Source organism: Leopardus geoffroyi, chromosome C1, assembly GCF_018350155.1.
Source record: "Leopardus geoffroyi isolate Oge1 chromosome C1, O.geoffroyi_Oge1_pat1.0, whole genome shotgun sequence".
Taxonomy (NCBI): domain Eukaryota; kingdom Metazoa; phylum Chordata; class Mammalia; order Carnivora; family Felidae; genus Leopardus; species Leopardus geoffroyi.
The window spans coordinates 107368186-107386382 of NC_059328.1; the positions used below are offsets into that span (position 1 = coordinate 107368186).

At 40.8% G+C, this 18197-nt stretch overlaps 1 protein-coding gene across 1 annotated transcript; it reads left to right on the forward strand.

Moving 5' to 3' along the window:
• The first annotated feature begins 337 nt into the window (after positions 1-337).
• LCE6A (late cornified envelope 6A) lies at positions 338-16084 on the forward strand. Its single transcript, XM_045475124.1, is given in 3 exon segments — positions 338-494; positions 950-1223; positions 16059-16084. Coding segments are annotated over 2 exon segments (279 nt in total). The 5' UTR covers positions 338-494; positions 950-970.
• Positions 16085-18197: the final 2113 nt, after the last annotated feature.

Here is an 18197-nt window from a genome sequence, read left to right on the forward strand (position 1 = left end):
CTGAGTGGAAGAAAGCATGGATAGAGAGTAGGGGTGGACCAGAAGTGTCTTCCTCACACTTGGATGGCATTTAACCTAGTCCTTCCTTATCAATCCTAGAGACATCTCCATAGTCATCATGTCCCTCTCAGGTCCCCAGAGATGTCATCTAGGCTTGGCCAATGTACCCAGCCCACTCAGGCCACTCTGAAGGCTATAGCCTCTGGTTGTTCACTCACATGGGATTCCTTTGACCCACATCCTGCTGCGTGCCACTGAGGAATCCAGTCCTGGGAATTGTGAAACATTCACATAAATAGTCCACTCACAGCTGTCTTCCAATAACATGTAGCCTGAAGTCTTCACTGGAGGATGTATAAAAGGCCTCCAGACTCCTTCTTGGATGATTTGTCCACACATCTTCCTCTAGGGTGATACTACTTCTGGGTGGGGAGACACTTGGATGTCCCTCACCCAGGTGCTGCAAAAGCAGGCCTGATTTCTCCTCTCACCAGGTAAGAGAGCTTTAGGAAGGGAAGTGGTCCCTGCAAAAGACCTCAAATTATGTAACATGGGAGAAAATTATAGAAGACAGAGGGGTGAAGAGGCAAAGAAGATACAAGCAGGATTAGGACACTCAGAGCAAAGTAAGACTGAGTGAAGAAAGAGTAGAGATTTGCTTCTCCTTCACACTTGAACATGGTGGACACTGGCCTGGGAAAGTGGATGGTCTGCTCAACTCAGCTGCATTTTGTTTAAGAAGAATAAGTTATTAGCTTGGTTGTTGGTGAGTGGGTCCCCTGAGGGTTCCCACCATGGCTCACTTCCCCAATTTACCCTCTCAGACCCATTTCTGTCCTTCCTGGGATGGATTTTAGAAGGTTGTAAATGGCAGCTTCATTTTGACAGTCCCAGCCCATGGAGAAAGAATCAAGGCCCTGACCTAATCCAATGCTCTTTTTCCTTCCAGCTTCCACTCACTAGCCCACTGATGTCACAGCAGAAGCAGCAATCTTGGGAGCCCCCTATTGCTCCCAAATGTACCCCTCCCCAGTGCCCAAACCCCTCCCTCCCTGCCTACTCTGCTCCTTTCTGTGACCTCCGTCCAGGAGTCCAGGTCAGTGATTCCAGTTCCCAGAAGCCAGGAGATCAGAGTCCGGGACACTCTCAGAGGGCTCGCTGCAAGAAACCCTGCTGCCTCAGTGGTGCCACAGTCTACCACATCAAAGAGGAGGAGTGCTAAGGTGACTGGCCCGAAGGAGAGGGACACAGGTACAGTTTCTCTCTCCCTACCCAGGTTTCTGCTTTTATTCTGCTGGGAAGCTCAGGGTCCCCCCTTCTCATTTGGACTGGGAAACACTTCCTGGCCCCTATAAGCTACACTCTTGCTCCTGTCTTCCACCCACTCCTTCATCTCAGCAACAACTTGGAGTTGAAGCTATGGCTGCTATGAACCCCTGAGATCCCTTGTAAGGGCTGAGGTGGAAGCTGCACCTTCTTCTTTCCTCCCAAGATGCTGACTGTTTCAAGATGCTGGTGATTCAAAGACACATGGTTTGAGATTTCTGTCTCTGTATCCTCATAGCTGTCAACCCATGTTGTTGCATAATCCTCGCACTGACAGCTTCAGTGTGGTAAGCATATGTTGAGCACCTACTCTATACTGTGCTCTGTGTTCCTCAATGTAATAGGATATTTGTTCCTGTTCTAGAAAAGCTTACAATCTAGTGCGAGAAGCAATGTACATTGTAGATTGAAATATGTATAATAATAAATATAATTTTAAGGTGATTGACATACTTCTTTTTTTCTCACTTTGTATGAACTCAAAGGAGGAAAAGAGTACAAAAAGTCAAGGACAGAAGGGAGAGACTCATCCTGACGGTGCAGATCAAAAGTGGTTTCCTGGGTCTTGGAAAGAGAAATCTGAAGCAGAGCATACTGCTTGAGGGAGAACAGGCCTCTGGGGTAGTTGTTTTCAACAGGGCTTTTAAAGACAAGCAGACTTTGGTGCTGGGTGTGGAACGAGGGGAAGAACTTTCCAGGTGGAAATGGTCCTTTCACACACAAGTGGGGTACTTGCCAATGACATGGACTTCAACTTGGCTGGACTTCCAGGTGTGAGATGATCATATGAAACAACTCATAAGCCAGGTATGAAACCCCAGGTCCCAAAGGACTGTACCTTAGAAGACCGTCTGGGCCCATGCCTAGGGTCTGTTGCCCCAGGATAGGACAGACTTGAAATAAAGTAGAGGTGCCTGGGGGCCTTGAGGCTTGAGGCTCAATGTAGTTGCATATCAGTGTAAGTTCCAGGTGATAATTTTTAGCTGATTCCCATTTTCCTGGGGGAAACTGAAAATATGTTTTTAACTAAGTACCCAGCCCAATGAATTCTATTGCTTAGTCTCAGGGCAGAGTGTCAGCTTGTCTATGATTCCCAAAACACAAGATGCCAATTTTGAAACCTTAGCAATCCTCCTGACTGCTGTGACCTGATTTTGCCTCTGCTAGCATATATCTCACTATATAGGTATATAGATAGAGCATAATTGTATATAATTTTGAATGTGTAATTTTTTTCTCTCTAAAAAAAATGATGCATACCCATATAAAGATGTATTAATGTAGATAAGCATAAGGAAGATGATTAAGATCAATGAAAAATCTTACTGCCTAAAAATAACTCCTGCTAATAATTTCAGGATCTATTTCCAAATTTTCTAAAGAAAGTCTCAAAATGGGATAATTTCAGAATACTTTATAACCTGATCTTTTAATTAATAGTACAATTGTCAATATTCTTCTGTGCTAATAAATATTGATCAACACTATTATAGTCCATTATATGAATGCATCATGATTTGTGTAATGAGTTCCCTGATTCGGGGGACTTAATGTTGCTTCCATGTTTTGCCATAAACAATAATAAAATAAACATTTTCATTGGTGATTATTCTTAGTAATTTTCCTAAGATAAATCTTTAGAGTTGGAATTTTAAAATTGTCAAAGACTATGAAGTTTTTTTTCAGACTCTCCAGAAAGATTGCATGTTAGAGGCAATTAAAATGCCTCCATTTAAGAAAATCATTTTGGGGAAAGAGACTTATTTTGTTCAAGAGCAAGAGTGGGGGTGCCTGGGTGGCTCAGTCAGTCAAGCTTCTGACTTTGGCTCAGGTCATGATCTCATGGTTCGTGAGTTTGAGCCCCATGTCAGGCTCTGTGCTGGCAGCTTGGAGCTTGGAGCCTGGAGCCTGCTTCAGATTATGTGTCTTCACCTCTCTCTGCCCTTCCCATGCTCATGCTCTGTCTCTGTCTCTCAATAATAAATAAATGTTCATTTTTTTTTTAAACAGAGCAAGAGTGAGTACTATGTTAAAAAATTACTATAGCTAAAGGAAAGATCCACTTTGTGGGGAAATAAAAATATACTTTCTGAGGAACTTACCAAGTATCTACCTATTGTACTGCAATGAAATCTGTACTTTAAAAAAAAAAAAAAGATTAGATGCCTTCTCTTTTTGAAGTGAAAAAGCATGCTATTTATTGTATAAAGCAGTGTCTTATGAATTTTGATATACCATTGGTTGCACTTCCATATTTGGCTGATAAGTTTTAAATATCCTTGATTTTAGATGTTCAGTTATGTTTGTGTGAGAGAATTCTGTGTGGAAAAATCTCCTTTTTACCTAAGAAAAAAAGCAAAATGTCAACATTTGGTTGATTGTGTAATATCTAAGAATCTCTTTTCTTCTATTTTTATTTTTGTTCTATACAAAGGTGGACACTCACCAAACAACAATTAAAAAAAAAAGTTTTGACTGAAACAAATTTTCTTTGACAAGAGTAGTACTTAATATTTGGTCTCCTCAATTCTCCAGTCAGTACTTGGATTCCCCTTGGTAACTGTTCAACTTATATATTATTGTATACTACAGTGTCCAGTCTGCATCAAATTGATTTTGAAATTCCTACCTTGAAAAAAATCTACTAATTTGATCATTATTTTTCTTCATAAAGGTCTGCATTTGGCATCTTTGCATTTTCTAAATATGTCTGTATATCAAAAATGTTAATATTGTTAATTTTTTTGGTGTGGATTCAGTAAGGTTTCATTTTAATATTGTACATTTACATTTTTTCTATAATAAATAATTAAAATGTAGACTTCACATTTTGTGCAAAACATCTTATATCCAAAATCTTATATTTATAGGGATATCCAAAACAGTTAAGTGGTACAACCACTTTTCTTTTGACTCTAACTACACACTTTTAATGAATGTTAAATAGTTACACATTTTCAACATTTTCTAATTAGGTAATTTTATTTTGACAGAGTATTTGATATTTAATATGTTCTTTTGTCTAATTTTTAAAAATTGTTACCACAGTATTGCATGGGCTAAGTGAAAAACATGTAAATTTTTTAAGAAAGCGAGCTGTGATGTTTTAAAGAGTTCCTGGAGGGACTTTGAAAGACTCCTGGGTGAGCCATTCAACAGGGCTCTGTCCTCTTCCAACCAGTAGTCATAGCAGCCTTCCAGAAGGGACATTTTCACTTGGGAACTGAACTGAACCCAGTGGCCTCAGGTCAGGTCAGCCCTGCCTCAGAGTGCCCGGCTCCCTGTGGTCTCCAGTTGCGATAGACGTTCTCTCACCAGCCTGGCCCCTTGGTCACCTCTAGGGAGGCTAGCCTAGCTTATGCCCTGGGTCCAGTGTGTTTTCAGCAGCTTACTTTACAACGTCTGGCAGACCATACTTTGTTACTACATACCATGTGTTCCATGATATAACACAAATAGTAATAAAAAGTCATTGCTTTATTTTTTCCTGTAAAGCTGTCACAAATAAAATATGAAAACAAAATCATCCTAAGCCAAAAGAAGCTATGTTGTGCTGATGTGATCTCTTATTTAATGGGAAGTCAGGAAATGTTGTCTCAGCTTGGCAGGTGAAGAAACTGGGTTTGAGTTATAGTATTTAAAGTTATAGCGGCAAGCCAATAGGAGCATGAAAAATAAAACATGTCTAAATAAAAGGGAGGGTGGGATGGGATGGTGAACGTGGTCCATTGTGCTTCATTGGGGAAGTGAATAGATATGTCTAGAAGGAGACAAAGAAATAAATGCATACGCTGATTATTTAGAATGAGACATTTCGTTTCATATTACAACCTATTGGATTACCTGATTTTTAATTTGCATGTAAATGTATTACTTTATTTTAAAAACAAATGAAATCACATCCCATTTTTACACACATCTGTGTGAATCCGAGGCCAAACCTTCCTTAACAGAACAAGTACATGTTCAGACCCCAGTCAAATGAAACCCATTTCAAATCTTTGAAAACCCTGTGATCTTATGTAAGTTTCTGTGCCTTTCTAGGCCTCAGTTTTCTCATCTAAAAATTAGGTGGGGTGCTTTGGTGGCTCAGTTGGTTGAGTGTCTGACTTTGGCTCAGGTCATGATCTCATGGTTCATAGGTTCAAGCCCCAAGTCGGGCTCTGTGCTGACAGATCAGAGGCTGGAGCCTGCTTCGGATTCTGTGTCTCCCCTGCTCACACTCTCTCTGTCAAAAATAAATAAACATCAAAATAAAATTTTTAAAATTAGGTAAAATAATAGTAGCCTCATGAGGCTGTGGAGGGGATTATATATGATGTCATAGGTAACATTTTGACATATTTAGCTCAATAAATATTAGTTGTAACATATTTGGCATGCACTTAATTTTTTAATAGGTTTTTTATTTAGAATAGTTATAGATTTATAGGAAAGTTGCAAAGATAGTATAGAGAATTTCCCATGTTTACTGCATGTGGTTTACTCTGTGGTTCAGATCTTACATTAGCATGGTATGTTTGTTACAATTAAAGAATTTGGGGCGCCTGGGTGGCGCAGTCGGTTAAGCGTCCGACTTCAGCCAGGTCACGATCTCGCGGTCCGTGAGTTCGAGCCCCGCGTTGGGCTCTGGGCTGATGGCTCAGAGCCTGGAGCCTGTTTCCGATTCTGTGTCTCCCTCTCTCGCTGACCCTCCCCCGTTCATGCTCTGTCTCTCTCTGTCCCCAAAATAAATAAACGTTGAAAAATAAATAAATAAATAAACCAGTGGTTTAAAAAAAAAAAAAACAATTAAAGAATTAATATTAAGATATTGTTTTTTATTTAAAAATTTTAAAATTTTTTAATGTTTATTTACTTTTGAGAGAGACAGAGAGATCATAAGTGGGGGAGGGGGGGCAGAGAGAGAGGGAGACACAGAATATGAAGTAGGCTCCAGGCTCTGAACTGTCAGCACAGAGCCCAACTTGGGGCTTTAACCTACCAGCAGTGAGATAATGACCTGAGCCAGAGTCGGATGCTCAATCAACTGAGCCACCCGGGTGCCCCTGTATTATTATCAACTAAAGTCCATATCCATACTCTATTCAGGTTTCCTTAATTTTTACTAAATGTCATTGTTGTGTTCCTGGATTCCATTTAGGGCACCACATTACATTCAGTTGTCTTGTCTCCTTAGGGTCCTCTTGACTGTGATAGATGCTTAGACTACTTATTTTTGATGACCTTGAGAGTTTTGAGGTGTGCTAGTTATGTATTTTGTAGAATGTCTCTCAACTGGGATTTGTGTGGTGTGTTTTTCTAGTGTTTAGAATGGGATTATAGATTGGGGGGGAGGAAAATTACAGGAATAAAGCCATTCTCATCCTATTATATCAAGGGTACATGCTATCAACATGACCTCACTGTTGACACTGATTCTCACCATCTGTCTGTGGCAGGGTTTGCAGGTTTTCCATGTAAAGGTCCTCTTTTTCTTTCCCTTTCCATGCTCTTCTCTTTGTAAGGAAGTCACTAAGTGTAGCCCATTCAAAGAGGTAGGGAGTTACACTCTACCTCCTTGAAGGGACAGTATCTATAAGTTATTTGGAATTTTTCTGTAAGATTTGTCTGTTCATATTTCTCTCTCTCTCTCTCTCTCTCTCTCTCTCTTTCTAACATCATTTATTAATATCAGTATTGACTCATGGATATTGGATAACTATATTACATTTTGGGTTGTAATCCAATGCCATGCTTTCTATTTTGTTGTTCATAACCTTCCAGCTTTGGGACCTCTCTCAGTCAGCTCCTGTGTCCTTTTTTTAAAGCACATCCTTACTGTAGGGCACTATGTATCATATGCTTCAGGCTCACTTTGTATAATCTCTGACCCAGACCTAGATTCAGCTATTTTTATTATGACCCCTCGTTTCTTTTATTGGGAAATTGATTGTAAACCAAGATCTGAGAGCTGGTTTATTCCTTACTACTGGGGTGTCATCACTTCTCAGTACTTGGAAATATATGTGTGTATAGTAACCAGCATCTACACACATACCTATAATTATTTTAGGCATAATCCCTCTGTATCTATATTAAGATAAACATGAGTTCATAATGTCTACATTAATTCAGTGTCCCATGGTTTATTCTAGACTTTGTCAAAGGAGATTTCAAAATGGAGCAAGCAAGCCTAGCTAGGAGGCCAAAGGAGAGAAATTTATGTGCATCCTTATGGGAGAAACTAAATTTTTGCCAGCTGTGAAAAGTTAAGCTCAGCCTGAGCTTAACTCCCTCCTCACTATGGCCCCTGAATTGTTTGCATTCTTCATTTGGGAAGGAGCCAATGTGATTTGACAAGTTTCAATCCCTCATTTGCATATTAATCCAACCAATCCCAGTTAACCTGGTTTGTTTGTTTGTTTAATGTTTATTTATTTTTTGAGAGAGAGAGAGAGAGACAGAGTGCCAGCAGTGTAGGGGAAGAGAGAGAGGGAGTCACAGAATCCAAAGCAGGCTCCAGGCTCTGAACTGTCAGCACAGAGCCCTGTGCAGGGCTCGAACTCAAGAACTGAGAGATCATGACCTGACCTGGAGTCAGATGCCTAACTGACTGAGCCACCCAGGTACCCTGAAGTTAACCTGTTTTAAACCCCTGTTTTGCATGGAGGACCTAAATGACAGTTGTACTCATGACCCTTTTCCTTTACCACTCTCCCTGGCAGCCTCTTAGTTTTTCTCACAACACAAGTCATGTTTTTACCTGAATCTGTCTCTGGAATTGCAATTCTAGTTGCCCAAATAAATACCTATTTGTTTAAATTTTCAGTGAATTCTTTCTTGGCCAACATCTCTTTCCTTCTTATCTACAACCTCTCACTTGAACAGTGAGAAATCTAGTTCCTTCCATCTGCACACATTCACATATTTGTTCAATCCCAGTATGCAGATATGAGGTCCTCTACTGTGAAAACAAAATTGTGGAATGCGTTGGAGTCAGTGCATGCTAAATGAGCAATTTTTTCTTTCCTCTAGAGGCTATAAAGACTATTGATTAAAAAGGAAAGAATGAGTGAGCCAGCATCCTTGAGGCTGGGTAAGGATGGGTCAAGGGAAAGACAGGGCATCATGAGGATCAAGGGACTGAATTGAAATGGACAGTCTTTCATGAGGACCTTCACCCACCAGAGATCATCTCCTAAACAGAGGCTCTGCTTGGTTTCCTCCTTCCACCATGCTACCCTAGCAGACCCTCTTCCTACATGGTTTTGGCACAAAGGTGAGATCAATGGATACCCATGTAGGACTGTGGGCAGGAGAAAGCCTCACTCCATACCCAGGAACATGTTAGAACCAGTTTGGATTCTTCCTATGAACCAGAGCAGGAGAGGGCATAGCATCTTTGTCATAAAACTACAAGTGGAAAATCAGAAAGCAATGGGAAATAGACTGTGAGTTGAGAAAAGAGCACAAATATTCAATCTGTGACCTACACAGTTATTATACCTCAGACTAATGATTAGTTCTGGGCTTCCTGAAAGATAAAATATAGAGAGACAAATGGTCTAATATATACAGACTTCAAGGGAATTATTGCCCTCCTAACAGTGGAATCTAAAGGAATTTTTTTTGCAGTGATCAGCGATATACTTAACGACATTCCTAGAACACAATCACAGATGAAAATGACAAAGCACTATTGTTTTGTCTCCCACTGAAAAAGGCATGTTGTATTAAAATCAAATGCTGCTTATGCAATGGCAGAGAGGGTCAATGAAGAAAAAGCAGATGGCTGAAAGCAGAAGATCTCTCAGGTCTATTTAGAGCTTTGTTCACGAGGGATGGAATTGACCCATCCTTGAAATGTGGCCAACAAAATATCTCCATTCTTCATTCTGGTGTGAGATATGCTTGACTTAAGATAAAGGGGCCTAAATACATGACTTTCTGCTTCATTCACCCCCTGCTTGTGTTATCTACCATGTGACAAGTACAGGACCCCTGCCCCACCTCTCTCTCTCTCTCTCTCACACACACACATACATGCACACACACACACACACACACACACACACACATCTCTCTCTGTCTCACATACACATACACACACGTCTCTCTAACACACACGTGCACACATGTCTCTCACATACATTTGCACACACATGTCTCTCACACACACACATCTCTAACACACACACATCTGTCTCTCATGCACAAACACGTCTCTCTCTCACATACATACACACACATGCCTCTCACACACCTTTCTCTGTCTCACATACACATGCTCACACGTCTCTCTCACACACACACGCACACACACACACGTCTGTCTCACATACACACACACATCTCTCTAACACACACTCACACACGTCTCTCTCTGTCTCACATACACACACACATGCCTCTGTCGCTAACACACACATGCACACACACGTCTGTCTCTCTCACACTCACACGTCTTTTTCTCACATACACACACACATCTCTCTAACACACACTCACACACGTCTCTGTCTCACATACATACACACATCTCTCTCTTACACACACACGCACACACACACGTCTCTCTCACACACTCCTCTCTCTCACACACACAAATATGTCTCTCTCTCTCTCTCACATGCACACAATAAACACATACATTAACTTCCATATTTCTCTCTAGTTCGCACTTGCCATCCTCCTCCGAGCTTCAGCATGCCCTTCCTACGTGTGCCTATAGTTGTCTCCATTGTTCTCCTTCTGATAGAAGGTCCTAGAAATTCTACTTTTCTCTCTGACAGGTCCTTTCTGTCCTGTCTCTCTTTTTTTTTTTTAATATATGAAGTTTATTGTCAAATTGGTTTCCATACAGCACCCAGTGCTCAACCCAAAAGGTGCCCTCCTCAATACCCATCACCCACCTCCCCCACCCCCATCAACCCTCAGTTTGTTCTCAGTTTTTAAGAGTCTCTTATGTTTGGCTCTCTCCCTCTCTAACCTCTTTTTCTTCCTTCCCCTCCCCCATGGGTTTCTGTTAAGTTTCTCAGGATCCACATAAGAGTGAAACCATATGGTATCTATCTTTCACTGTATGGCTTATTTCACTTAGCATCACACTCTCCAGTTCCATCCATGTTGCTACAAAGAGCCATATTTCATTATTTCTCATTGCCACATAGTACTCCATTGTGCATATAAACCACAATTTCTTTATCCATTCATCACTTGATGGACATTTAGGCTCTTTCCATAATTTGGATATTGTTGAGAGTACTGCTAAAAAACATTGGGGTACAAGTGCCCCTATGCATCAGTACTCCTGTATCCCTTGGGTAAATTCCTAGCAGTGCTATTCCTGGGTCATAAGGTAGATCTATTTTTAATTTTCTGAGGAACCTCCACACTGTTTTCCAGAGTGGCTGCACCAATTTGCATTCCCACCAACAGTGCAAGAAGGTTCCCGTTTCTCCACATCCTCTCCAGCATCTATAGTCTCCCGATTTGTTCATTTTGGCCACTCTGACTGGCATGAGGTGATATCTGAGTGTGGTTTTGATTTGTATTTCCCTGATGAGGAGCGAGGCTGAGCATCTTTTCATGTGCCTGTTGGCCATCCGGATGTCTTCTTTAGACAAGTGTGTATTCATGTTTTCTGCCCATTTCTTCACTGGGTTTTTGTTTTTTGGGTGTGGAGTTTGGTGAGTTCTTTATAGATTTTGGATACTAGCCCTTTGCCTGATATGTCATTTGCAAATATCTTTTCCCATTCCGTTGGTTGCCTTTTAGTTTTGTTGGTTGTTTTCTTTGCTGTGCAGAAGCTTTTTATCTTCATAAGGTCCCAGTAGTTCATTTTTGCTTTTAATTCCCTTGCCTTTGGGGATATGTCAAGTAAGAGATTGCTACGGCTGAGGTCAGAGAGGTCTTTTCCTGCTTTCTCCTCTAGGGTTTTGATGGTTTCCTGTCTCACATTCAGGTCCTTTATCCATTTTGAGTTTATTTTTGTGAATGGTGTGAGAAAGTGGTCTAGTTTCAATCTTCTGCATGTTGCTGTCCAATTCTCCCAGCACCATTTGTTAAAGAGATTGTCTTTTTTCCATTGGATGTTCTTTCCTGCTTTGTCAAAGATTAGTTGGCCATGCATTTGTGGGTCTAGTTCTGGGGTTTCTATTCTATTCCATTGGTCTATGTGTCTGTTTTTGTGCCAATACCATGCTGTCTTGATGATTACAGCTTCGTAGTAGAGGCTAAAGTCTGGGATTGTGATGCCTCCTGCTTTGGTCTTCTTCTTCAAAGTTGCTTTGGCTATTTGGGGCCTTTTGTGGTTCCATATGAATTTTAGGATTGCTTGTTCTAGTTTCGAGAAGAATGCTGGTGCAATTTTGATTGGGATTGCATTGAATGCATAGATGGCTTTGGGTAGTATTGACATTTTGACAATATTTATTCTTCCAATCCATGAGCACAGAATGTTTTTCCATTTCTTTATATCTTCTTCAATTTCCTTCATAAACTTTCTATAGTTTTCAGCATACAGATCTTGTACATCTTTGGTTAGATTTATTCCTAGGTATTTGATGCTTCTTGGTGCAATTGTGAATGGGATCAGTTTCTTTATTTGTCTTTCTGTTGCTTCATTGTTAGTGTATAAGAATGCAACTGATTTCTGTACATTGATTTTGTATCCTGCAATTTTGCTAAATTCATGTATCAGTTCTAGCAGACTTTTGGTGGAGTCTATTGGATTTTCCATGTATAATATCATGTCATCTGCAAAAATTGAAAGCTTTACTTCATCTTTGCCAATTTTGATGCCTTTGATTTCCTTTTGTTGTCTGATTGCTGATGCTAGCACTTCCAACACTATGTTAAACAACAGCAGTGAGAGTGGACATCCCTGTCATGTTCTTGATTTCAGGGAAAAAGCTCTCAGTTTTTCCCCATTGAGGATGATGTTAGCTGTGGGCTTTTCATAAATGGCTTTTATGATGTTTAAGTATGTTCCTTCTATCCCGACTTTCTCGAGGGTTTTTATTAAGAAATTCTGCTCAACATTGTCGAAGGCCTTTTCTGCATCGATTGACAGGATCATATGGTTCTTATCTTTTCTTTTATTAATGTGATGTATCACATTGATTGATTTGCGAATGTTGAACCAGCCCTGCAGCCCAGGAATGAATCCCACTTGATCATGGGGAATAATTCTTTTTGTATGCTGTTGAATTCGGTTTTCTAGTATCTTAATGAGAATTTTTGCATCCATATTCATCAGGGATATTGGCCTGTAGTTCTCTTTTTTTACTGGGTCTCTGTCTGGTTTAGGAATCAAAGTAATACTGGCTTCATAGAATGAATCTGGAAGTTTTCCTTCCCTTTTTATTTTTTGGAATACCTTGAGAAGAGTCGGTATTATCTCTGCTTTAAATGTCTGGTAGAATTCCCCTGGGAAGCCATCTGGTCCTGGACTCTTATTTGTTGGGAGATTTTTGATGACTGATTCAATTTCTTTGCTGGTTATGGGCCTGTTCAAGCTTTCTATTTCCTCCTGATTGAGTTTTGGAAGGGTGTGGGTGTTTAGGAATTTTTCCATTTCTTCCAGGTTGCCCAGTTTGTTGGCATATAGTTTTTCATAGTATTCCCTGATAATTGCTTGTATCTCTGAGGGAGTGGTTGTAATGATTCCATTTTAATTCATGATTTTATCTATTTGGGTCTTCTCCCTTTTCTTTTTGAGAAGCCTGGCTAGAGGTTTATCAATTTTGTTTATTTTTTCAAAAAACCAACTCTTGGTTTCGTTGATCTGCTCTACAGGCTTTTTAGATTCTATACTGTTTATTTCTGCTCTGATCTTTATTATTTCTCTTCTTCTGCTGGGTTTAGGCTGTCTTTGCTGTTCTGCTTGTATTTCCTTGAGGTGTGTTGTTAGGTTTGTATTTGGGATTTTTCTTGTTTCTTGAGATAGGCCTGGATTGCAATATATTGTCCTCTCAGGACTGCCTTCGCTGCATCCCAAAGCGTCTGGATTGTTGTATTTTCATTTTCATTTGTTTCCATATAGTTCTTAATTTCTTCTCTAATTGCCTGGTTGACCCATTCATTCTTTAGTAGGGTGTTCTTTTACCTCCATGCTTTTGGAGGTTTTCCAGACTTTTCCTGTGTTTGATTTCAAGCTTCATACCATTGTGGTCTGAAAGTATGCATGGTATGATCTCAATTCTTGTATACTTATGAAGGGCTGTTTTGTGACCCAGTATGTGATCTGTCTTGGAGAATGTTCCATGCGCACTCGAGAAGAAAGTATATTCTGTTGCTTTGGGATGCAGAGTTCTAAACATATCTGTCAAGTCCATCTGATCCAATGTATCATTCAGGGCCCTTGTTTCTTTATTGACTGTGTGTCTAGATGATCTATCCATTGCTGTGAGTGAGGTGTTAAAGTCCCCTGCAATTACCACATTTTTGTCAATAAGGTTGCTTATGTTTGTGAGTAATTGTTTTATATATTTGGGGGCTCCTGTATTCAGCTCTTAGACATCCATAATTGTTAGTTCTTCTTGAGGGATAGACCCTGTAATTATTATATAACGACCTTCTTCATCTCTTGTTATAGCCTTTAATTTAAAGTCTAGTTTGTCTGATATAAGTATGGCTACTCCAGCTTTCTTTTGACTTCCAGTAGCATGATAGATAGTTCTCCATCCCCTCACTTTCAATCTGAAGGTGTCCTCAGATCTAAAATGAGTCTCTTGTAGACAGCAAATAGATGGGTCTTGTTTTTTTATCCATTCTGATACCCTATGTCTTTTGGTTGGCACATTTAGTCTATTTACATTCAGTGTTATTATAGAAAGATATGAGTTTAGAGTCATTGTGATGTCTGTAGGTTTCATGCTTGTAGCAATGTCTCTGGCACTTTGTCTCACAGGATCCCCCTTAGGATCTCTTGTAGGACTGGTTTAGTGGTGACGAATTCCTTCAGTTTTTGTTTGTTTGGGAAGACCTTTATCTCTCTTTCTATTCTAAATGAGAGACTTGCTGGATAAAGGATTCTCGGCTGCATATTTTTTCTGTTCATCATATTGAAGATCTCCTGCCATTCCTTTCTGGCCTGTCAAGTTTCAGTAGAGAGATCAGTCACGAGTCTTATAGGTCTCCCTTTATATGGTAAAGCACATTTATCCCTAGCTGCTTTCAGAATTTTCTCTTTATCCTTGTATTTTCCAGTTTCACTATGATATGTCATGCAGAAGATCGATTCAAGTTATGTCTGAAGGAAGTTCTCTGGGCCTCTTGGATTTCAATGCCTTTTTCCTTCCCCAGATCAGGGAATTTCTCAGCTATTATTTCTTCAAGTATGCCTTCAGCACCTTTTCCCTCTCTCTTCCTCCTCTGGAATACCAATTATACGTAGATTATTTCTCTGTAGTGCATCACTTAGTTCTCTAATTTTCCCCTCATACTCCTGGATTTTTTTATCTCTCTTTTTCTCAGCTTCTTCTTTTTCCATAATTTTATCTTCTAATTCACCTATTCTCTTCTCTGCCTCTTTGATCCGAGCTGTGGTCGTCTCCATTTTATTTTGCGGCTCATTAATAGCATTTTTTAGCTCTTCCTGGCTGTTCCTTAGTCCCTTGATCTCTGTAGCAAGAGATTCTCTGCTGTCCTTTATAGTGTTTTCAAGCCCAGGGATTCATTTTATGACTATTATTCTAAATTCACTTTCTGTTATATTGTTTAAATCATTTTTGATCAGTTCATTAGCTGTTGTTATTTCCTGGACGTTTTTCTGATGGGAATTCTTCTGTTTGGTCATTTTGGATAGTCCCTGGAGTGGTGCGGGAGTGTGGGGCACTTCTCCTGTGCTGTCTTGAATAACTTGTGTTGGTGGGTGGGGTGCAGTCAGACCTGATGTCTGCCCCCAGCCCACTGCTGGGGTCACAGTCAGACTGGTGTGTGCCTTCTCTTCCCCTCTCCTAGGGGCGGGATTCACTGTGGGGTGGCATGGCCCATCTGGGCTACTTGCACACTGCCAGGCTTGTGGTGCTGGGGATCTGGCATATTAGCTGGGGTGGATCAGCAAGGTGCACAGGGGCAGGAGGGGCAGGCTCAGCTCGCTTTTCCTTCAGAGATGCTTCCGGAGGGGTGCTGTGGCACCGGGAGGGAGTCAGACCCGCCGGAGGGATGAATCCGCAGAAGCACAGCGTTGGGTGTTTGCGTGGTGCAAGCAAGTTCCCTGGCAGGAACTGGTTCCCTTTGGGATTTTGGCTGGGGGATGGGTGAGGGAGATGGCGCAGGAGAGCGCCTTTGTTCCCTGCCAAGCTGAGCTCTGTGGTCTGGGGCTCAACAACTCTCCCTCCCGTTGTCCTCCAGCCCTCCCGTTCTCTGAGCAGAGCTGTTCACTTATAATCTTCCAGATGTCAAGTCCCGGTTGCTGTTGGAACACACTCCATCCGGTCCCTCCGCTTTTGCAAGCCAGACTCGGGGGCTCTGCTTGGCGGGCTGGCCGCCCCTCCGCCCCGGCTCCCTCCCGCCAGTCTGTGGAGTGCACACCGCCTCTCCTCCCTTCCTACCCTCTTCCGTGGGCGTCTTGTCTGCGCTTGGCTCCGGAGACTCCGTTCTGCTAGTCTTCTGGTGGTTTTCTGGGTTATTTAGGTAGGTGTAGTGGAATCTAAGTGATCAGCAGGTCGCGTGGTGAGCCCAACGTCCTCCTACGCTGCCATCTTCCCAGGATCCTCCTTTCTGTCCTGTTTCTATTGCCACAGGACTAGCAGTGAATGCCACACCCTAAGCCCCATGCAGACTCAGCCCCTGCCTGAACCAAGCCCTAGCCCTACTGTGTCTCTCGTGCCTACTTAGTTTGATCTCATAGCTTTCAGATGAGTGAATTGTAGGGAACTTTCCTGATTATAGCTTCATATAATAACCCTGATATATGAAAACCATTTCCCAAAGATTTGACTCTAATTCACCTTGAATTCTTGTCTGATCCATCTCAGTATCCATTGTCACAGCTACAGCCCCAACCCATGCATGCCCCATGAGATTTCTATAGGAGGTGGTGGTGGTCCTGGGGGTAGGGTGGAAAGAGGATAGTGAAACCAGCTTGTCTGGGTCCTGACAAATTCTCTTGGCATTTACTGGTATTTGGAAAGACTATTTGTAAGTCTTTTGAGAAATAAAAATGTAGGTTTTCATCACTGAGGAATTCTGAACTATCCAAATAATTACCATTAAATTATTATAAATATTACAACAAAGGATAGTGAACTAACCAAATAACAACAATAATAAATTATTATATAAATATTATAACAAGAGACAATGAACCACCCAAATATTAAATATTATTATTATTATTATTATAAATATTACAACAATAATAGCACAAAGAGCAACAGCAATAATCTGTATTTACACAGAGCTTACTGTGGAGGAACACTCTACTATTACCATATACATACTACTTATTTAATCCTCACAACAGTTTTAGGAAATAGGATTAATGTTTATCACGTTTTACACATGAGCAATTGAGGCACAGAGAAGACAAGTGACAAGCCTAATTTTGTGCAACCAATAAATAAGGGAACTTGGAATATAAGCCAGATGATCTGGGTGCAGACATAGACCCTTAACTCTGATGTTGTGCCCCCAAGGGGGTGGTGTTGAATGAATCTGCTCTCCTTTTGCTACCTGTGTCCCTCTCCTCCTCTGCCCACCCCCAGGCATAAACAATGGGTTGGAAATCAGTTGACCTTAGGTATAGTTCTAATTCTGCCACAATTTTCACTGTGTGAATTGAGTAAAATGACTTTGAATCTTCAACTCTTAGTTGTGAAAGGAAGGCATATAACTAAGCCAAATAGCATATTTATTATTCATTAATTCAGTCATTCAACAAGTACTTAAGTGCCAGCTACATCAAGAATGGCTTTTTTGAAGCATTATCATCATTTATTATCTAGTGCATGCATTTATAAAGAAAAATTTCTAACAAAGATAATAGAAAGAAATGGGCTGCTTTGTGAGGTAAAGAGTTCTCTAACTAAAAGTTAGTTTATCCCAGAAAGCTTATCATTAAGCATACAGGAGAGAATATGGAAACACCAGGTAGAAAAATATACTAGATGTGTGCTAAGACCCCTCGAGGGCTGAAGGATTTTGTGAATTGCCTGTCCTCCCTATGTCTGCTGTCTATGAGGATCCCCAGAAGAACTTGTAGGAAGGTAGGAGGCTGTGGGAACGTTACCAGAATGTTTTGTGGGCTGGCTACAGTTCTATTGTACTCCAAGAACAGAACACTCTAGGACTATAGTTTCCAAACTAGCAGAATCCCCTGGGGATTTAAACATTGCAAATGCTTAGAACTCATTCTGTGGAGATTATAACTCAATAGGCCTCAGTTGGGGACCAGGAATCTGAACTTTAAAAGTGCTTTTCAGATGGTACAACCAGGTTTAGAATCCCTGATCTATAACAGCACCTAGACCAAGACTGAAAGAACAACTTCCTTGTTTCAAGCAATCCTTGCTGGTTTGGCTTTATCACTTCAGAACCAAGAAACTGTGATCTGCACTTGCTCTTAAACTCTCCAATGCTCAGTTTTTCCGTATGTAGTGATATCCACCCCACAGGGTTGTTAAGAGGCAAAAACAAATCATATGAAATGTGGTACAAATGTTAGGGAGAGGTGGGTGACCACTGTCTCTGAAAGTATGAATGGCTGAGAACTATACGTTCACAGAATAACAGAACAGAAAGTCCTGATGTCACAGATGATAGTGCAGGCACAAAAAGTCTGAGGAACTTGCCTAAGTATTAATAATGATGCCCCCTATGCTCATATTTTATAGTAGTGGCCTTCCTAGGTAAAGATAATTATTGGATCAGTAGTTGCAGTG